The sequence below is a fragment of the Thamnophis elegans genome, chromosome 12, assembly GCF_009769535.1.
Source record: "Thamnophis elegans isolate rThaEle1 chromosome 12, rThaEle1.pri, whole genome shotgun sequence".
Classification (NCBI taxonomy): Eukaryota; Metazoa; Chordata; class Lepidosauria; order Squamata; family Colubridae; genus Thamnophis; species Thamnophis elegans.
In genome coordinates, this window is record NC_045552.1 from 20,689,039 (window position 1) to 20,711,560 (window position 22,522).

General features: G+C 44.3%; 1 protein-coding gene across 1 annotated transcript in view; it reads left to right on the forward strand.

Moving 5' to 3' along the window:
• Nucleotides 1–2,366: 2,366 nt before the first annotated feature.
• Nucleotides 2,367–22,522, forward strand: part of STPG1 (sperm tail PG-rich repeat containing 1) — a 34,539-nt gene continuing 14,383 nt past the window's right edge. Inside the window, exons 1-4 of the mRNA XM_032227115.1 lie at nt 2,367–2,480; nt 4,343–4,446; nt 14,301–14,402; nt 16,590–16,766. Of these exons, the coding sequence (XP_032083006.1) occupies nt 2,408–2,480; nt 4,343–4,446; nt 14,301–14,402; nt 16,590–16,766 (456 nt within the window). The 5' untranslated portion in view covers nt 2,367–2,407. The remainder of the gene's footprint in view (nt 2,481–4,342; nt 4,447–14,300; nt 14,403–16,589; nt 16,767–22,522) is intronic.

Consider the following 22,522-nt stretch of genomic DNA (forward strand, 5'->3'; position numbering starts at 1 on the left):
TGTTTTTTGCCCCTCCTGAAAACAAGAGTTACGAATCTTTCATGCAAGCGAAAAGCTTTATTTAGGTGAGAGGGCGTCAAATCTTTTTATAGGGTTCAGAAATTAACAATACATTTCTTTATTTATTATATTTATATACTGTCCATCTCACTCGCCTATGACACTGAGTGGTTTACATCATTGTAAAATCTAAAGCATTAAATGAAATATTAAAAATAATAGACATTAAATACATTAGATACATTAGATGTGCAGAAAAAACAATTGCTACCAACCTGCCTTCCATTAAGGACCTGTATATTGCACGAGTCAAAAAGAGGGTTGTGAAAATATCTACAGATTTCTCATATCCTGGATATAAATTGTTTCAACTTCCACCCTCAAAAGAATGCTATAAAGCACTGCATACCAGAACAACTAGACACAAGGACAGTTTTCCCCCGAATGCCATCACTCTGCTAAACAACTAATTCCCACAACACTGTTAAATTATGTATTACTATTATTCTCTTCTTTCCTAGTACCTATCTCTTCCCACTTATGACTATAACCATGTATTTGCATCTTTCAATTTATGTTTTATTTGTTTAATAGTACAATTTGATGGCTTATTAGTAACCTTGACTATCACTAAGTGTTGTTATCTTTTTATTCTTGAATGTATTTTATTCTCATTATGCACACTGAGAGCATATGCACCAATGACAAATTCCTTGTGTGTCCAATCACACTTGGCCAATAAAGAATTCTATTGTTTATTCATTATATGTGAAGTTTCTGAAAGCAATACATTGAACAATTTGAGACATTAATTAGATGTGAGAGTTGGACATTGATCTTAGATAACATTGCACAATTGGCAAATTTATGGATTATGTCACCCCCCACCCTTTCTAGTTGAGCTTGTATCTTTCTTAATACTTACAAATGTATTAAAGGAATTCCAGAATATGCTCCCTTTTATTTACTTGCTGAAGTTCTTGCATACCAAAAGAAGAAATTTTTTTTTTTTTTTTGGCTAAAAGGAAAACATGGTATCCTGAACTTCAAAAAAAGGCAGGGATGTCACGCTAAAATGCTAATATCTCCTTTATTAAAAAGCCAATAACGAAATCTAAAATTCCAGGTAATACCATCTTAGGCCAAACAAAATCAAGTGAGGTTATATTGAAAAGTATTCCCTCAGCTGTAGCCCTCACTCCTTTATCTGCCAAGGAAGATAAATTAATAACATATTTTAGAAATGGGTCACGGAAACAAGGGATTGTCCATACTTATCCAGCGCAAGGAAAGCATCTCTGAACAATTTTACAGGTGTGACCATTCAGTTTTCTTAGCTATCATTTCAAAGGCTGTTGTCATCAGGATATTTTTGGGCTTGCAAACAGTTGGGAGACTTCTGAGTGGGCTCTCATCCAAGAACTAACAGGCCCAGCCCTGTTTAGTCCACACAGCTAACATTACCAAGGTTGAAAAACACTGTAATACAGGGGTGGGATTGAAAAATGTCAGCAACCAGTTCTCTGCCCAGTTGCTGGGTGGGTGTGGCCATGGTGGGCGTGGCCTACATGGCCTTCTGCACCGTGTGTGTGCGTGTGTGCATTTTCATCCTCCCCAGGCTCCGGAGGTTTTCCTCGAACGTCCGGGAGGGTGAAAATGGCCTCCCCAGGTCTGGAGGCCTTTCGGATGCCGGAAACAGGCCCATTTTTGGACTTCCGGTAGATCCAGTAGATCCAGTTTTTGCCCTTCCCAGGCTTTTGTCAAGCCTCTGGGAGGCCGAAAATGGTCTCCCTGAGGCTCTGGAGGCCGAAAATGGGCCTCCCAGAAATGGGCCTCCTGGAAGTCTGCTTCATGACTTCTGGGAGGCTCATTTTTCGCCCTCCCAGAGCCTCCGCACAGGCCCTGCACTTACCTGGCATGATGGACGGGCTGCGTGGAGACTCCTGGGAGGAGAGGGGCGGGGTGGGCGGGGACAGACAGTCCTTGCAACTACCGGGTTGACGAACCAGATGTAAAATTAACATCTGGTTCTCCCAAACTGGTGCAAACTGGCTGAATCCCACCCCTGCTGTAACAGGATGAAACAGGAAGGGAACCTTTCTAGATGGTGCCACCATCCAGACTGAAAATGCATGCTGGCATTGATGCATTGTCTTAGTTTTGTCCAACAAAGTTGGCGATTTCCAAATAGCAAGCAGGTATCTCCCCACGCTCCCCCCATTGGTAAAAACTGGGCTAGTGAAATGGTTCTGTGCTTCTAATGGCTATAAAATTCTCCCTTTCTGACATTACCTGGTTGTAAAAACGTCATGTGTGTGCTCAGTTTTTTAGAAGCATGATGATGGCATGAAGAAGGATCCACTCACCAAGTTTGCGATCATTGTTTGTCATAGAGACTAACTTTGACATGAGTTCGTTGTCTCAGGCCTTCCCAACTACAACTCCTACTCTGAATCCGACTCCTGACAATATAGAAGGAGGTAAGACATGGAATATAAATACTGTCCTGGTAGAAGCCAGACCTGAGAGTGAGAAGTCTGAAAATAGCTTAATCCAGGGGTGTCAAACTCATGGGCTGTGGACCGTGTTTTGCTGGCCCTGTTTAACAAAGAAGGAAAAAGTCACGATACCTTAAATTCAGGTAAGAGTCTGGAAGATGATGATCATTCATTGGCTTAAAATGCATTTCTTTCCAGAGGGCCTGTCCCCACTAGTGTTCACTGACAACTTCCCCTCTTCCTGGAAACAGGCAATTGATCACAAGTTGAGCTCTTATGGGCTCTCACCGGTATTCTTAAGGCTAGGTTTTGACCAAGCAAAGCAAGTAGTAATCAATAGAATGAAGGACATGGAGTTCAGAGAAGAACTAAATAGGTTGCCTCTCCACAGTAGGGACAGAATCAAACAGCGTGTGTGGGAATTGGCAAGGTATCTAAATGATCTGATCTTCCCAAAACAAAGAATAGCTTTCTTCCGAGCCAGATTTAACCTTCTTCCTTCAGCACTCCTCCAGGGCAGGTATAAGAGAACACCAATAGCAGAACAGTTATGTATATGTGGTAAAGGATAAGTTGAAGATATCTCACATGTTCTATTATACTGTGAGCTATACAGAGTTTATAGGTCTGCATATATTCTCCCTTTATTAGAGAGATTGCCAGGAGGGCAGACAATTTTTATGGAGGCTTTCTCCTCCACGACACAAACACGGCTACCACGCATGCAGTAGCAAAATTCTGTGTTGCTGCAATGTCCACAAGAAAAAAATGGTTACAGAATTATAGTTGTTATCTTGTACCAATTATTTGGACATATCTCTAACAATTTCTGGACCATTATATCTACTCCCATACTTATTGGCTTTTTACCCACGTAAACCAGGGAGTGACCCGAATAGTTTGAGAGCATGCATTTTCTTAACAGGGATGCTATTATTCACTTTTAATGTCAGTATTTTTAAATATATTGTAAAAATGTAATGTCTATTGCTGGTCTTTGACCATAATAAAGATGTCTCTTCTCTTTTCTCTCACGGTACGTCACGTGACAACAACATGACGCTATGAGTTTGACACCCCTGGTTTAATCCATTGCACCAAGATTACTGGTATATCTGCCCTAAGAAAAGATTTATACTATCCAAAGAGAAACCAGAGTAGTATATGTTACATTTATATTATAGTGATGTGATGCTAGTGCAGGGAATCCTTGATTAAGACCATCTGTTTAGTGACCGTTCAAAGCTAAATGGCATTGAAAAAAATAGGGAAAATCAATCCTTTTTTAATCACTTTGTTTTCCTTTCAATTTAGTGTGTAATATAAAATAAAACACAAAGAAAAGCAAATAATAGAAAAAATAGGAGAGGGAAAAGGGTGTAGAAAAAAAGAGAAAAAGAAAGAAAAGGCATGACTTCTGACTCTCTTTGGAGCAGTAGAATAAGATAGTAACATAAAACCTCTTATGTAAACCACTTTTACATAATAGTATAAACTAGCCGTTTCCATAAGAACAAATCTATCCAATTGGTAAAACCCAAAATCAAAATTTCATTTTTCACCCACCTCAAGCACAAAGTCCAGAAGTGGTTTCCAAGTAGAAACAAAAGTAATTGTGTTTTGTTTGTCTTCTTAATGCCATAGTGGCTTTGAACGGTCACTAAATGAATAATTGTAAGTCAAGGACTAACTGTAGGCAGGTATCCCAAAGCACTGCAGTTCCTTAGTAATGCTGAACTTGAACCACAAAGCTATAATTCATCCAATGGGTTTCATGGCTGAGCAGAACTTAGAATCTGGGTTTGCTCCATCCTTACCTGAAGCTCATCAATTTTCTTTCCTAGGTGCACCCTTTTCTTCCATCCCTCTCAAATGCTACACCAAAGTGATTCCCAACACCGAAAAGGTGGGCTTCAATTCCCAGGCAAAGAGATTTCAATACCCTGAGGTAAGAGATGTTTCATTTTCTTGACTTTTGCCCATCTCTTTAAGTCTGGAGATTATGAAGGGACTTGTTAGGGAATGTAACCTGGTTACATGGCTGTGTAGCTGAGGGTTGTTGCCCATGTTGTATCATTGGTGTTCTTGGTGCCTGAATTTTGTACTGTAAAGTTTTCATTATTCTAGTACAGTGATGGCGAACCTTTTTCTTATGGTATGCCAAAATTGCGCACGCGTGCCCACATCGATTCAATCCTCCCCACCCATCTGCGCATGTGAGCATGACTCCCCCCCCACGCATGCACACATGATCCCTCCCAGGCTCTGGAGGCTTTCCTGAAGCCTGGGGAGGGCAAAAAACGGCCCCAAGGGGCCAACCAGAAGTTCGGAAACAAACTTCCTGTTGGCCCTTTGGGCGTGTTTTTTGCCCTCCCTAGCCTCTGGAGGCTTTTCTGGAGCTTGGGGAGGGTAAAAATGGCCTCCCCTGCCGCCCCTGGAAGGCCAAAAATCAGCTGGCCAGCATGCTGGAGCTGAAGACTGGTGTGTCAGTAAATATGGCTCTGTGTGCCACCTATGGCATGCGTGCCATAGGTTCGCCATCATGGTTCTAGTACATGCCTGTCCAACATTGGCAACTTTAAGACTTGTGGATGTCAACTCCCAGAATTGTTTAATCAGCCAATCATGGCTGGCTGGGGAATTCTGGGAGTTGAAATACATAGGTCTTAAAGTTGCTAAGGTTGGACACCCCTACTCTAGTAGGTAACTTCATTAGACCAGAAGTTGGTTGGTTGGTTACTTGATTGGTTGATAGTTCTGTGGGCAGTGTTGTTTTGTCAGTGACTGGTGTCTTGCAATCGGGAAATTATTTATTTGGTTGATGATGTGATGGTTCATATCTAGATATTGGCTGCTTCCTGTATGAAATTGATGTTGACAATTGTGGAATGGGCAGCAAATTGGGAACATGCTGTTCTTTTCCAGTGCTCATTGAACTTCCTGTTGGTGAACATTTGGTGATTTATTGTCTGTTGATAAGTTTATGTTCTCTTTAAGTGAAGTCATGGTTGATTGCTATGTAATGCTGGAGAGAAATGATGCTGTGTATTGTTGCAGTATTTTTCAACCTTGGCAACTGTAAGAAGTGTGGACGTCAACACCCAGAATTCTGCAGTCAGTATAGGAATACTGTGAGTTGAAGTCTACAGGTCTTAAAGTTGCCAAGGTTAGGAAATAATGGTCTGTTGGATACAGAACAGTGGTGGGTTCCAGGTTTCACGGTAGGAGCAGCAGCCACCGTACCGGAATGGTATTTCGATGGGCCCACCCGCCCGCCTATGTTCCTTACCTGTTTTTAAGCCAACTGGGCCATTTATGCACACACGCGCAGCGTACAGCGCCTGTGTGACCTCCACTGAACAGCTGGAGTGTGCAAGGTGGTAGCATGTGCATGCATGTGCAGTGCACAAGGTGGACGCCTGGCCCTGTCGCAATGTATTGGTTGCGACGGGATCCGGAACCACCACTAATACGGATGGTACATACAGACCCCAAAATCAGCTCCTGTAAGCTATATTACAGGCCTTTAATAGAACAGAATAACAGAATTGGAAGAGACCTTGAAGGTCTTCTAGTCCAACCCCCTGCTCAAACAGGAGACCCTATACAATTTCAGACAAATGGCTGTCCAATCTCTTCTTAAATTCTCTAGTGATGGAGCACCCACATATTCTATTATAAACAGATCTCCAAATTGGTTTTTATTCCAAATGAATGGTCATGGGTGATACCAAGAATCCCGGAAACAATCATTTGGGGGATAAAAAAGGCTGAGACTGACAGATTATTAAAGCAAGATTCTTCTATTTTATAGAAGAAATTTATAATTTATAATTTTCCCTTTAAACCAGTAGAGGACAGTAGAGCCTCACAAAAGAGGAGACCTAAGAGGCATTGAAAGCTTGGTACATATATTGGGTATGTGTAAGTACGTGTGCTTTAAAGTGCAGTGTTCCACAATGGTGCTCCCACGAGTAAAAAGATTAAAAATCTAATCCTAAATCATTGCCATTATTTCTCATAAGGATGCGAGAGAAGATTCAAGACATTTTTTAAACCTGAATTTTAGTGCAAAACCTCACCACCTTGTGGAGGAACACACTACCAGCATCCCACAGGACAGGGCCACAGGTTGTATTATACCAGTTTGGATCGGTTTGCCCAAACGGTAGCAGAAATCATGGGTGGCTCCATCCATCTGCCCCGGCTCTACGGCATCCCATTTATGCCCTTTTTAGCCAAAAGCGCATGCACGGAAGACTGAGTGCATGTGTGGATGTGGCGTGCTCACATTTGCGAACCACCCCTGGCCAGAGCTGTCAAACTTGTGGCCTGTGGGGCGGCTGCGTCACATGCTGGCCACGCCCACGCCCGGTTTAGCGAAGGAGAAAAAAAAGTCACGATATGTCACATGACCTGCCGTGATGCCGCAAGTTTGGCACCCCTGCTATAGGCCAAGATCTTTGTTCTCTTTCCAGAAGCAAAGGTGTGAGTCTTTTCCCCTGTTCTTTTTTTAATGTCTATTTTATATTACCTTGCTTTGCACAGACGGAAATAATCTTACTTGGAGGAAAGTATTTGTTCCTAACACATGGAATGCAAATAAGATATTTTGTTTTGAAGTTATACACTGCCAGCTACCGAGGTCTCTAGGAGGTTGCCATAAAGGGCTACAAACCAGTTAAAATCAAAGGGGAAAAAAGAAGAAATGAATAGAAAGATTTGCCCAGTAACTTAAGTCTGTTTGATCTAATTGCTAAGCTCCAAATTAGAAGTCTGAAGATTGTGAGTTCTAGTCCCATTTTAGGCATGAAAGCCAGATGGATAACTTTGGGACAGTCCTCTGCTCTCAACCCAACCCACCTCACAGGATTGTTGTTGTGTTGAAAACAGGTGAAGGGAAAAGTATTAGGTATGTTTGCCACCTTGAGTTATTTATAAAAGTAATGAAGGTAGGATAAAAAAAATCTAAAAAAGCTCCAAACCTTGAGATTTCGTAAGAGAGAGAAAGGCAATGGTATTAGTAGGTATTAGACAACACCTTGTCTAATATAGTGTATTAGACTAACACAGTGGCTCAGCGGCTAAGACGCTGAGTTTGTTGATCAGAAAGGTTGGCAGTTTGGCAGAATCTCTAGCGGCGCTTAACGGAGTGAGCTCCCATTACTTATCCCAGCTTCTGCCAACCTAGCAGTTCGAAAGCACGTAAAAATGCAAGTAGAAAAATAGGAACCACCTTTGGTGGGAAGGTAACAGCGTTCCGTGTGCCTTTGGCATTTAGTCATGCTAGCCACATGACCACGGAGATTCTTCAGACAGCGCTAGCTCTTTGAGTTTGAAACAGAGATGAGCACCGCCCTCTAGAGTCGGGAACAACTAGCACATACATGCAAGGGGAACCTTTACCTTTACCTTGATCTGTTGACCACAAGCACGCAAAACAGCAGAAGGAGCAGGAGCAGCTTTTGACTTCCTGAGGCTTCCCCATTGACTTGGCTCTTGGGAAGCTGTCAGGGAGTATCAGCTCTCCCAGGGAAACTGAACGACAGGAAACAGTAAAATAGATGAGCTAAATCTACATTATTATAATTAGACTACAGAATCTTGCAAGTCTGAAGTTACAAACCTCCTGCCCATCATCGTTAACTGGCTGACCCATTAGGGTGGGCCCTTTCTAAGTTTCTTCCTTTGACCTTTAAGCCACTGGGGGCTCCTCCCTCTCTTATCATTGTTTCCTAGGTAGCATCTCTCTCCCCCTGGGCCCTTGAGGTCATTTCTACATACCATTACAGGGAGTATTGGAAATCATCATCACATGCCCACAAGGGATTGCTGCAACAGCCACAACTTTGCACATAAAACTGGTCTAAACATTGTGAAAATTTCAATTCCCCCAGGGAATGGGTTCTTGATGCTTTTTATGTACAGGTAGTTCTCAACCTACGATCACAATGGAGCCCAAAATTTCTATTGTTCAATGAGACGTTTGCTAGGTGAGTTTTTTGCCCCATTTTACAGACTTTCATGCCTCAGTTGTTAAGTTGAATCACTGCAGTTGATAAGTTAGTAACCTGGGTTGCTAAGTGAATCTGGCTTCCCCCATTGACTTTGCTCATTAGAAGGTTGCAACAGGAGATCACATGACCCCGGGACACTGCAACTGTCAAAAAGCACGAGTCAGTTGCCGAGCATCTAAATTTTGATTACATAATCATGAGGACGCTGCAAAGATTGTAACTATGTAAAAGAGTCACAAGTCACATTTTTCACTGCCATTGTAACTTTGAACAGTCATTAAATGAACTGTTGTAAGTCAAGGACTGTCTGTATTTTTTGTTGTTGTTTTTGTTGCAAAGTTGTGTCCGGCCCATCGCGACCCCATGGACAACATTCCTCCAGGCCTTCCTGTCCTCTACCATCCTCCAGAGTCCATTTAAGCTCACAGCTGCTGCTTCGGTGACTCCATCCAGCCACCTCATTCTCTGTCCTCCCCTTCTTCTTTTGCCCTCAATCTTTCTCAGCATGAGGCTCTTCCCCAGTGAGTCCTTCCTTCTCATTAGGTAGCCAAAGTATTTGAGTTTCCTCTTCAGGATCTGGCCTTCTAAATAGCAGTCAGGGTTGATCTCCTCTAGGACTGACCGGTTTGATTGCCTTGCGGTCCAAGGGACTCACAGGAGTCTTCTCCAGCACCAGAGTTCAAAGGCTTCCGTTCTTTGGTGCTCAGCCTTTCTTATGGTTCAACCTTCACAGCCATAGATTGCAACTGGGAAAACCAGAGCCTTGACTATACGCACTTTTGTTGGCACGGTGTTGTCTCTGCTTTTTTTCCTTTTCAGTTAGTGGATTTGAGATAACATTCTTCAAAATTTGTCATGTTACAATGTATCATTTGGGCTATCTTGAGGGTACAAAGCGACAAACAGTTAAACAGAATGAGAGTTGTAGTAGTATATATTTAGTAGTAGATAGATGTGAGAATGAGGTGGCTGGATGGAGTCACCGAAGCAGTCGGTGTGAGCTTAAATGGACTCCAGGGGAAGGTAGAGGACAGGAAGGCTTGGAGGAATGTTGTCCATGGGGTTGTGATGGGTCAAACACAACTTCGCAACTAACAACAACAAGATATGCTAAAGGAAGCTGCCATGCTTGTTCATGAATCCATGTTCCCCATTTGTTTATGAGATTCTTTATCTTACCTTCCTGATTTCTCTCAGCCATTTCCATTCATAACCTTTCCTTACCGAGCATCTTTAGCATAATTCAGCCCTTTCTGCATAGAGATTACGTCTTGCTGACAGAATAAATCTGCTGCCTGATTTTGGTTGCTGTCCTTGTGGTTAGTAAAATGTATTGCCCTGATTAGTGATGCCAAGAATATCCCAAATATGCTGTATGACTGATGAATAGGCAAGGATTTCTATTGCTTCCCCCTCCTTTGAAACACCTCCCAGAAAACCTACCAATGATTGAACAAGTCTGGTCAAGTCACGTGACCACGAATGCCCTAAAGCAGTGGTGGTCCATGAGAAAATTTTGGTGGTCCATAGAAAAATTATTTGCATTTTTTATATTGCACTAAATCAGGAGTCCTCAAATTACAGCCCCTGTGCCAGATATGTGCAATGAATATTCGTGTTGCTGCAGTCTCCCCCTTTGGGGTCTTTATGTGCGGGTCGGAGGGGGGCAGAAATTCCAACTTGGGGTCTGCTTCAGACTCCTGGTACAGGGTTTTGGGCGAAGGCTGGAGGGAAGCGCCGCTGGTGGCAAAGAGCCGGAGAACCTTGTTCCAGTGGGACTGCATCACGGAACTGGCTGACCATCTCAGCCCACTGAGCCTCCAGGTGCCAGTATCTGGCCTTGCACTCCCACAGGTCTTCCCTCTTCTTGAAAAGCCTATTCTCGTAGTCCTCAGTGAGGTGCTTCTGCTGAGACTCCTTCTCGGTCACATCCAATTTGAACTGAGTTGTTTTGCCAACTCTTTCTCATGGTGGCTGCTTAACTCCAACAATTGCTTCCTGTTGGGGCCCTGAGGAGCCTGGACGGGCAGGCGAGGAGTGGCTGGGAGGGAAGGGTGCGAGTAGAGCCTGGCAAGTCTCCCCTCGATGTGAGTGACGTCGAGTTGGCCACGCCCACCCAGTCACATGACCACCTAGCCATCCCCACCCAGCCAGTCATTAGGCAGATCATATTAGGGCTCCGTGGAATTTAAAATAAGGAATTTAGTGGTCCCTGAGGTCTGAAAGGTTGGTGACCCCCTGCCCTAAAGTGTTTGTGTATTGTCTGTGTGTTTGGGAAGCACCTCAACATTAATTCACCATGGCTCGGATTTAGATTAAGCAGGGAAGACAAATGACTTTCCAGAATGAAAAGATCCAAACTAAAATTGTTCAAAGCAGAGGTTTCCAACTTCGGAAACTTTAAGACTTGTTAATTTCCTTGACTTCCAAGGGTCATACTTTGGCTACTTTGAGAGTTGTGGGGAATTCTGGGAGTTGAATTCTATACGTTTTAGGTTTAAGGTTGCCAAGGTTAAACACACCTGCTTGAAAGCATGAGCTAGGAATAGACAAAGTCAGTATGGCAGAGAGAACATGAAGACTGCTTTGTGTGTCCTGGGGTCAAACTTTTCCAGCTTTCAAACATGCTGGCTGGGAAATTCTGGGCGTTGAAGTCCACCCATCTTCAAGCTGCCAAGCTTGGAAATAAACACCTATTTAAATGATTGGCCGGGAGAAAGGAGCAGATGGGAAGAACGGTTAGCCAGAATGCTTCTCTCACACCTTCAGTTCTTCAGTCACTGCCAGAGGCACCACCTGCCTTCCCTCCCTCCTTCTCCTCCACCATCAAAAACATGCATCTTTCCAGCCCTTTCCTCCCTCACAATAGCTGGCTGAGAAATACACCACTCGCCAAGCCAACCTGGCAGAGCCAAGAAAAGCATCTCACCTGGATGGACATCTTGGCTGGACAACCAAAGAACCCATGCCCGAGGCTGAGTTCTCAAAGTCCAACAAGCAGACAGTCTTTGAAAAACTTGAAGTCAGCTCTACAAAGTGCCCCTTTTTCCTCCCAGGAATTTCCTGCTTCATAACACTTGCAGGCAGCCAGCCAAGCCACAAGGAATACAAAGTTTTGGCAGGCTCTTGAGTATCCCTAGAGAACATTCGCTTCTTCCCAGGTTTCAGGGAGAGAGCAGGTGGCATTCTAACTTTTCTCTAGGGATATGGATATACATTATATGTGTATATATACACATACACCCACCCACCCACCCACCAGTGGTGTGTTTCACATTTTATTACCACCAGTTTGCGGGCGCACGGGTTCCTTCCGCACATGTGCCTGGCCTTCCGCACATGTGCTTTTCTCATGTGTGTGCCTTCCACGCATGTGCTGGGCCTCAAAAATGTGCCTAAATAGGATGATATAGAGCTGGGGCGGGTGGGCAATTTCCGCTACTGGTTTGGCTGAACCGGTCTGAACCAGCTGAATATTACCTCTGATACATATACCTAGAGAAAAGTCATATTTTTACACATGGGAGAGAGGGAGAGGGAGGGAGGGAGGGAGGGAGGGGGAGAAAAAAAAAGAGAGAGAGAGTCTCAGGCCTGCCAGGGGCATCCATAGGGTGTGGCAAAAAAGCCAGGATGGCAGCCATGATGGTGAGGCTAAACTCCCCCTGATTTTTAGGATGATGCTTTCCACATTTACCTTTACCTAAAGCTGGCTGGGGAATTCTGGGAGTTGAAGTCTGTTGCCAAGGTTGGAGACCCCTCCTCTAGATGCCACCTTGGCCAGTGTCACTGTTTTGCTTGACTGTGTGACATTTTTGCAAAACCTTTCAGGCCATTTTTTGGATGAAAGCTCCCTGAGTCATCTGCAGAAGACCGAAAGTGGCATTCAGGACAACCGTCTCGTTTTGCTTTCTTTCTTTCTATAAATAGCAAACCCACCCAGCACTCTTTGAGGAATAAAAGAAATGTCGCTCTGGATGGAAATTGAGTCAGGAGGGGTGTGGCTCCTTAAAATAATACGTTCTGCCCACACGCTTAAACAATTCAGGGCAAATCAGATGTCTAGGTGGGATTAGGCACGCCACGGATTTGCGTTCCTTGAGTCTCTCTAGGAGGTTGCACAGACGCTTGGAGAAACCTAATCTTCGGCTTGAGGCCTGCTTTGCCATGTAACTTGAGATATGCTCCATTAAAACGAGATTATTCTGATTTTGAAACAAGCAAAAGAAGAACCTGCTTAGAGCACAGGGACAATTGACCAGAAATGAAACCACAAGCCAGCAAGATATTGAGTGGCTTATGAAAACGGAAAGGTTGTTCACATCTTCATGCCATTGTGTGTCTCTCCACCCATGAGGTCAAGCTCATGTCAGGTAAATCCTCCATGGGGGAAGCCCATGTCCTTATTTTGGCACCAAGGGCACAATGCAGCAGTGGCATTCACTTAGGTTTATCACTGGTTTGCAACTGTGAGCGCACACATGTGCATCCTTGCGTCACAGATGCCTTCTGCACATGCATTTTGCTAGTGCACATGGTGTGCATGCAGAGCCGAGGTGGTGCAGTGGTTAGGGTGCAGTACTGAAGGCCACTTTAGCTGACTGCAGTTCTGCAGTTCGGCTGTTCAAATCTCACCGGCTCAAGGTTGACTCAGCCTTCCATCCTTCCAAGGTGGGTGAAATGAGGACCCAGATTGTTGGGGGCGATATGCTCACTCTGTAAACCGCTTAGAGAGGGCTGAAAGCCCTATGAAGCGGTATATAAGTCTAACTGCTATTGCTATTGCTATTGCATCAGAAACGAGGCTACATAGGACGTTTTGGAGCTGGGGCAGGTGAGTGGGTCCCCCCGCAGTTTGGCACTACCGGTTCAGGCGAACCTGTCCGAATCGGCTGAATACAACCTCCGGCACAATGGTTCCCAAGTAGAGCAATGGGCTCTTTTCTTGTCAATTGTTTTTGTCACTTTAGCAAACTGCCCTATTTTAGCATAAACACAAAGAATCTTTGTTTACCAGCAATGTGCTTAAGTAGCAAAACCAGCCCTTGGGTGGTTTTTTTTTTTTTACACAGAGAAGCAAAAAAAAAAGAAGTCTATGTTGACATAAGGTCATCGATTATACTGTCATTAAAAATAGTCTATTTTTTAATCTGCAGATCAGGTCATTGCTGGCAATATGGCGTCTGAAAGCAGATTGCATAGATGGGATCCCAAAAAGAAATGATTGTAAATTTTTTTTTTTAAAAAAAAAGTTATAATAGCCAAAATCTTACAAGATCACCACATCTCAGTAAGTTCAGTTGTGTAGTTCAGATAACCCCCAAATCCCACTCTGGGCTACCCCTGCCCACCACACCCCTCCCCTCCCAGGACTCTCCATTTTGGATGCAGGTAAGTTCAGAGTGCGGCCAGAGGCCTGGAGAGGGCAAAAAACGGGCCTACTGGAAGTTCAGGAAGGCCGTTTTCACCCTCCCGGAAGCTCAAAAAAATCTCCAGAGCCCGGGGAGGTCAAAAACGCCCCCGCCAACCGGGCATAGAACCCCTTGCTAAAATTTTTGAAGGCCACCCTTGCATATAAGTAACCCTTGCTCTACATCAAGCAAGACAATTTCAAGAAATCTAATTATTAAGGAACAAAATAAATATTGCCACACACTGGGAACTCCTCCATGATCCTTCTGTTAATAGCTGTTTGAAGCACACAATGATCAAGCCCATTTCCTGAGTATTGGCAGGCAGATCTTTGTGACATTTTCCAAATGATTCTTCTGGTGTTTTTTTTTCCCAGAATGAAAATCCAGGGCCCGGACTTTATAATATCATCCATCAATCTATGCTTCTTGACAATGTCTCCCAGTCTCGGAAAGGAACCTGTTTTTTCCCTTCCTTGGTAAGGAAAATAGTTTATGGAAATTGTATTTCTCTGTAGAGAAAGAGACAGAAATAAGGTCACACTATCATACTTTCTAGCTCACTGTTTTGTTTTCCTACCGTTTAGAAGCATTGTATTAACTCCCTGTGAGAGATAAAAAGTGCATTTATCCGCTGGCAGAGATTGCTATATTTCAGGTTGGTTTTGATCCTTAAAAGTAACCTACAAAAGAAATTCTTTTAAAATGTAGTGGAATCAACTTTTTCTAACCCTGATCTTAACCTTAGCCCCAAAAGATGTATCCTTGCTTGTCCAAAACTGGATTTGCACACCAACTAAAACTAAAATATGAAGAACTAAATTCTTCAGTTTTGCAAGTATTTATTTGCAATAGTATGTATATGCCACAGTGGCGCAGTGGTTAGAGTGCTGTACTGCAAGCTATTTCTGCTGACTGCCTGCAATATGGCAGTTCAAATCTCACCAGGCTAAAGGTTGACTCAGCCCTCCATCCTTCCAAGGTCAGTAAAATGAGGAGCCAGATTGTTGGGGGCAATACGCTGTCTCTGTAAACAATTTAGAGAGGGCTGTAAAAGCACTGTGACCAGTCTTATATGTCTAAGTGCTATTACTATTTATTAACTAAATTTATACACCACCCATCTCACTGTCTTAAGTGATTCAGGGTGGTTTATAAGTTTGGCAAAGTCAGCCACTTATAAACTAGAGGTTACATCGTAGTGGATTTGTGAAACCAATTGTGATTTATTCACTAAACCATGGTTGAACAAACTACGGCTTGGTTACTATTCTGAAGATCAAACATATACGACTCTGGAGCACAATTGCTGGTGGCTACCAAACCCTTTTATACAACTAAGTGGGAATATTCAAATGTATCTTTGCAAGACTGCCCTATAAATATACTTTGGAAAAGCAGAATTCTGCTCCATTTTCTTCTGCATCGGACATATTTCCAAATTGTGCTTTTAATATGTCAGAATATGAACTCTAGAAACTTGATATCTTGGAGTGGAAAAGTGCAAGCAGAGAGATTTCTTGGCAGATTGATTTTGTGCCAGCAACTCCATCTCAGTTTCTAGCAACCACATAGATGGGTCCTTCTGAACTCTGTTTTCATCAGCATAGGATTGCAGGAGGCCGTTGCAGGCAAAAATAGAGCTCGGGAGCCCGTTTTCGTGGGTAGAGTGCTTGAGCCACCACAGGTGCCCATGACACAAATGACTTCGAGCTGGCCACACCCACCCTGGCCATGCCCACCCTGGCCCCTCGAGGTCAAACGCAACCCTCATACAGCCCTCAATGAAACCGAGTTTGACACCCCTGCTGTAAATATATCTGAGCTGATATTTAAGCCAGACTCATCTCTTGGAGTTCACGTTCTTAACCAACTCGGTATACCAGTTTGTTTAATTCTGAGAAGATTTTAATCACATGGTACATTTTAATCCTGACTAATGTGGTGCAAGCTTATATTTACATCATCGCGCGGACAATATGTCCAAACTCTCACTGCAGTGGCAAATAAATACCAGCTGTCAACCCACCAAGCACTGTCCAAGGAAGAGTTGCAATGTGAAAATGATGCCATAAATCAACTTGCAGTGATGTTACCACCCCAGGGAAGAGTTTAAGAGAGTTCTCATCGGGATGAAAATTCTTGTTCAGATGGCAATCTTAGCATAAAAATGTGAGTAGGAAATCAAAAGGAAATATGATACTCCCATAGCCCTCCCATGAAAATGAACACAAAATTTGTCGTTAGGTTTTCTGTAGATAACACCTTTTGGCGCCACATTTCCCGAAATTCTTAGTAAGATAACATAGAATGCAGCACAAAGATTTCCTTTCCCTGTCTTAGATTTAACTGGCAATGTAGAAAAATCAGAGATGCATAGCCTTACAGAAGAAAGTCCATGATGCTCTCTGAATTTGGTTCTTTGATTGCAGACATTCATTACCTGACTAGGTAACATCACCAGATGGGTAAGGAATATTTCCAAGCAAACAGCCAAGCTCAGAGTGCATCGAGGATTCCATAAATGAACTTTTCGGGGTAGGGACGTTGGTAAAGCTGACCCAATGGTATACCTAAAAATTATTCAGCTTCACTTCATTACAACCTTTACAGGATGTCCGGATTGCTCAAAATTATTTAGCTTCACTTCATTACAACCTTTGCAGGATGTCCGGATTGCTCACCAGAGAATACCCAACTATCCTGCTTCAAATGCCTATGACATCTCACCTACTTTTCATTCCAAGAAAGACTTCAGCTTGGGGTATTCTAGCATGTTTCATCCACCATTCGCCACCAGGAAGATTGCCAGAAAGACCGGGCCAGCCCCCAACCAATACAATGTAAGAAATGGCATATAGCCCCAAGGGAAGGGTGGTGGAGAGCAGAAGGCCAATCGGAGCTTCAAAAGTGTCAACCACAGGAAATCAGTAGTCCAAGAAGTTCAGGTCTGTCTGTCTGTCTGTCTGTCTGTCTGTCCGTCCGTCTGTCTGTCTGTCTGTCTGTCCGTCTGTCTGTCCGTCTGTCCGTCTGTCTGTCTGTCCGTCCGTCCATCCGTCTATCCATCCATCCATCCATCCATCCAGGATTATTGTATGCTAAAGTTCTCTATAAGAATCTGGAGTACTAATGGTCGAAGCGAGTTGGCCATAGATAAGAGTCAACAGAATTCAAGGTGGGCTGGACTTAGATCTCTTGTGAGTGTGAAGGGACGTGGATGATGCATTTGATTCCTCTCTCAGGCTCAGCCTAATCATCTCTTACGTCAAGGTTGGAAAAAGGCAAGTTGGGGAAATGATGGAGGAGGATGAAATTGAATTGAAGCTCACCAAGCGAGCTGCTCACTTCTACCTCATTGAAGGCATGGTTTTGTTACAGCAGTATTTATCAACCTTCTGTCAGAATTCCCCTACCCATTATATTAAAGTTTCTAAGGTTGATAAACACTGCATTGGCACATTTGCATCAAACCCCATTCATTAATACCAATGAGAGGTCAAGACCAGGGGTGAAATCCAGCAGGTTCTGACAGGTTCTGGAGAACCGGTAGTGAAAATTTTGAGTAGTTTGGAGAACTGGAAAATGCCACCTCTGACTGGCCCCAGAGTGGGGAAGGAATGGAGATTTTACAGTATCCTTCACCTGCCATGCTCACCAAGCCACACCATGCCTACCAAGCAACGCCCACGGAACTGGTAGTAAAAAAATGCATTTCACCACTGGTCAAGGCACACTTGATTTTTCTCAAGAGAGATGTGTGTGAACCAATGTTAACTCAGTTGAATGTTAAGGTTTCTTGAGGCCAGCCAATATTGATTAAGTGATGCCACCTACTGCAGGAGATAGGAAATTATTCTATTGAATTACATTTAGAAACAAATGAATAATTAGAAACAACATTCTCCAAAACAAAATAAAAAAACCAAGTAGAGCTGCAGGTCTGAAATTGGAATGGGTGGCTCTGTTTTTTTTAATATCAAATACATCTACAAGGGTAAATAGAGCAACCAAACTATTTTCTAGATTATTACTCCACATTTTATGCACCACAAAACTAATGATTTGGTACATCTGTATTACATCTCTGACCCTGCTTTTTAGTAGCATTTCATCTGGGGAAGAAATTTTGCAGACCTTGAAAGTTTGGCTAATGTTTTTGGTGTGGCTGATCCTAAAAAACATCTTGATCAACAGTGGAACAGAAGCGTGCACAGTACAATATAGTTCAAGAATAGCTTGTGTGAAGTCTTAATGTAGAGCCGAGGTCACCAACTGGTGGTCCACAGCCACTAGGGGTCCATGAGAAAATTTTGGTGGTCTGTGGCGAGCCCGGGTGGAGGAGTTGCTCCGGGATGACCAATGGGCCAGTCCCGTGACTAGAGCTCTGAAATATGGGACTGGCCAGGTAGCTCGTGGTGGGGCTGAAAATCTCTGCCATAGAGGAAGGTACGTGTGACTTGCAACTTTGCAGGAGGTGCATTGTGAAGGAGTAGTGCAGCCCTTGGCTGGAACGAGGTAATAGTGCTTTTGTGGCAAGGCGGGGGGGAGTTGTGGCACAGGCAGGCTGAAGCAATGTGTGTCAGCAATCTGCCGCTCTTTTTTCTCTCTGCTATGGCTTCCTGTCAGCTGAACTCACCACTGGCTGGCCCAGCCCTCGCACTTCCCTCCCTCTCAGTCCTCGCCTGGCCTGAGAAGGGAAGGGCAGGGGATGGAGATTCTGTTAGAATATGGGCAAGAATGGAGACAAAGCCACATAAAGTGAACAATAACCTTTATTCTGCTCATAGTCTACAATGCAGTGGTGGGTTCCGGATCCCGTTGCAGCTGGAACGGTACCCTGTGCTCCGGGTAGGCACCGGTACGCCTGTACCGGCGCATACTGCCTGCAACCCACCACTGCTACAATGTAGCAAAAGATGCTGGCTGGCGTACTCCTTTTAAAGGGAGCTGTCAGCCGTTGACCAATCAGTTCAAAGTATTTTCCTGTGTAAATCACCGACCAGAGTGAAGACTCTCAACTTCGTATTTGCATACGTAACACCCCTCCCTATCTAGCTGGAGTCTTCTGTCTCCAGTAATCCTGTAAGTACGCAGGTCGGTGGCGGGTCTGTTCTGACCTGCACGATCCTCTGCTCATTCTCGAAGAGTCAGTGTGTGGAGCAGGCAGCTGAATGGAGTCCTCCACAGGATTTGTTTGCGGCGGCAGTTAGAGTCTCGTCATCTGAAGGCCAATTGCGGGTCCGTTCTGACCTGCTTGGTTCTCCCCTTTATTTCCAAAGAACCGGCATGTGAAACAGATGACTGGACAGAGTCGTCCTCCTCAGGAATCGGTTGTGGCGACTGTGGAGCCTCAGCGGCAGGTGCTACAAATACAGGGGAAGTCAGCTCCACAGGTATTTGTCCCATCGGTTGTCCGATTCCGTGGGGTGGATGTGCTACCCTGCCTCACCCCGCCCTGCTCCTTTGGGTTCTGTCTATTGTTGTCCCTTCTGGTTGTTGGTGGGCAGAGGCCTTGAGACGACTCCGTAATTGATCAATGTAGCAGTGCCACACCCTGCTGTCTTCTAGCTCCATGCGATAGGAGCGTGGCCTGGTTATTTCTAAGACTTGGGCTGGCATCCACACGTGGCAGCCCGTGTAGTTGTGGGCATAGACTCGGTCGCTCTGGCAAATGTTCGGACTTTACTGGTTGAGTCTGTGGGGACCTCTGCCAAGTAGTCCGGATGCAATCTATCCAGATTAGTTCTTAGTTGGTGGCCCATTAGTAGTTCTGCTGGGCTCCGGTTAGCCGTGGCACTGGGTGTGATGTGATGAACTAGCAGGTATTTTGTTATTCACACCTGCCAGTCCCCTGGTCCCATTTGTGCCAGCACCTCTTTTGTTGTTTGCATCACTCTCTCTGCTTGGCTGTTGCCAGTGGGGTGGAACGGTGCAATTAGTGCATAGTGGATTCCATGGCTTACCAAAAATAATTTGAACTGAGTTGCCATGAACTGTGGCCCATAGTGGGTTGTGAACATCTTTTGGAGTGCTCGGATTTTGGCGTCTGAGTTGGTGGACTTCATGAGCACCACCTCGAGTCACTTTGAGTATGCGTCAACCATGGAATGGTCCCGCAAAGTCAATATGCACCCTTGACCAAGGTGTCTTGGGTGTCTCCCATTTTCATGCTGGCACTGACGGTAATGTTGGCCTTGATTCTTGGCAAGGCTGGCAAGATGTGACTCATTCCGTAACGGTACTTTCCAGGTTAGGCCACCATATGTAGCTGCAGGCCAGCACCTTCATCCTTATGATTCCGGAGTGGCCTTAGCTTCTGGGGCACTATGACTCAGTTTCCCCACAATAAGCAACCCCGTTGTGCGAACAGTTCATGATGCTGGGTGTAAAATGGCCTAAATTCCAAGAGGAGGAGGACCTGCTACTAAGGCAATGGTCAGATAAGAGGGCCTTCAGCCCAGGCCAAGAAAAGCACTTGAGAAAAAAGACAAGTCCCTCCTTAGGTCACCTGAGGATAAAGGAAGGTAAAGGGCAAGCATATCTAGACTTGCAAGGTTCTTTTACTACAGCTGGCCTATAGTCTACTGAAGCAAATCTGATCTATATTGGCATGAGTTTCATAGCCTGGTCTACCTTGTGGCTTTCACCCGTTACCTGGTGAGAAGCATGGAAAGATGAATGAATGGTGGAATGATACTGAAGAAAAGGCAACTGATCTCTATGGTGCCTCTCTCAGTTTTGGCCCAAAGCCATTCCCTGCAATTCATCGCTGTCTTATCATCAATCCTTGGTCCAGCTGGCCCGGCTGGTCGCACCTCGTAAGGGCCCCTTTCTGAGGTTACAGGAGAAGACGGTCAATGGTTTTGAAGGCGGAAGAGGGCTCGACGCCCCAACGGCAGATAAAGCGGCAGAACCATCTTCCAGGAGAAGGGAAACTCTGATTACAAACCTCCACTGTCTTGTGGCTATATCCCCTACTGGAAAACGCTTTAGGAGTCAACCTCGAGGCAAAATCCGGAGCCGGAGTCTCAGAAGCAGTTCGTGACTGTGTACAACCATGTTCTGGTAACTCCTGCGATGCAGCTGGAACCAGTCGTATCCGCTCTGCCGTTCCATGGGACTATTTCAGCAACATGGAGAAGAGTGGGGGGATCTGCTGCTTGGGTAACAGTCTATCCTCCATATTAATCTACCCAGGCCTTGTGCTTTGGAGAGGACACTCCAGCTTTGACCTCTTTCCAGAGCACGATACCATAGTCTTTGAGACAGAAGGATGCCAATGGTTATCATCAGCCCACCCTAATAAAAATATTAACTGAAACTGAATATTATAGAGAAGGTTTCTCCTGGGAAGAAGAAATCCTCCCTGAGTTAATCACTAACCCATGATTTACTTTGAGACTTAACTGTAATGCTTAACCTTTGGAGAAACCAAACAGGAAATGATCTATTTTAAAAAAAAATAGGCAAGCACAATAATTTATGGCCGTGGGGGAGGAGACCAAATGGGAAGAAATGAAGGACTCATGTTTGCAGCATGTATTCAAGCAGAGGTTCAGCCCGAGAAGATAAAAGGAGAGAATTAGATTGGAGCTCTGGGTGGGCTGGGAGGTTAAAAAAAAAGTAAGCTTGAACAACAGAAGAAAAACGAATCAAAAGATTTTCTTTGGAGTTTCTCTCTATTGTCCAATTTATTTGTTTGGTTTTGGGCTTACAGAGCCATTTTCCTACAGAAGCTCAAGACATAATTCTTAGAGTTGGAAGGGACCTTGGAGGTCTTCTAGCCCAACCCCCTGCTCAGGCAGGAAACCCTATATCATTTCATACAAATGGTTGTCCAATCTCTTCTTAAAAACTTCCAGTGTTGGAGAATTCACAACTTCTGAAGGCAAGTTCCACTAGTTAATTGTTCTCACTGTTAGCACGTTTCTCCTTATTTCTGGGTTGCTTCTCTCCTTGATTGGTTTCCACCCATTGCTTCTTGTTCTACCTTCAGGTGCTTTGGAGAGTAGTTTGACTCTCTCTTCTTTGTGGCAGCCCCTGAGATATTGGAGCACTGCTATCATGTCTCCCCTAGTCCTTCTTTTCATTAAACTACACATATACAATTCCAGCAAATGTTCTTTATATGTTTTAGCCTCCAGCCACCTAATCATTTTTGTTGCTCTTCTCTACATTCTTTATTCACTCTTTATTCATTAAATGGAACACTTTCATTTTTCCTATCAGAACAATCCTGTAGGGTAGGCTATGCCAGTGGTGGGTTGCCAATTTTTTTACTACCGGTTCGGGCGCGCTCACATGCAATGCTTCTGCGTGTGAAGCGATGTGCAGAAGTGTCTGAGTGGGTGTGCGGAGTCTCTCGCTGCCACTACTACCAGTTTGCCCGATCTGGGCTGAACTGGGAGCACCTCTGGGCTATGCTGAGAAAGATGGCTTGACCCAAGATCTTTTACTGAGCATGCACACCTGAAGGTGGGTTTAAATCTGGATTGTGTTTTGGCTGGGAATCTACACCTTTTGGATCCCCTCAGTAGAGAACAATCAAACAGCATCATCAGGTACTCCAAATGTCTTAACTCCCTCTTCCATTTCCCCA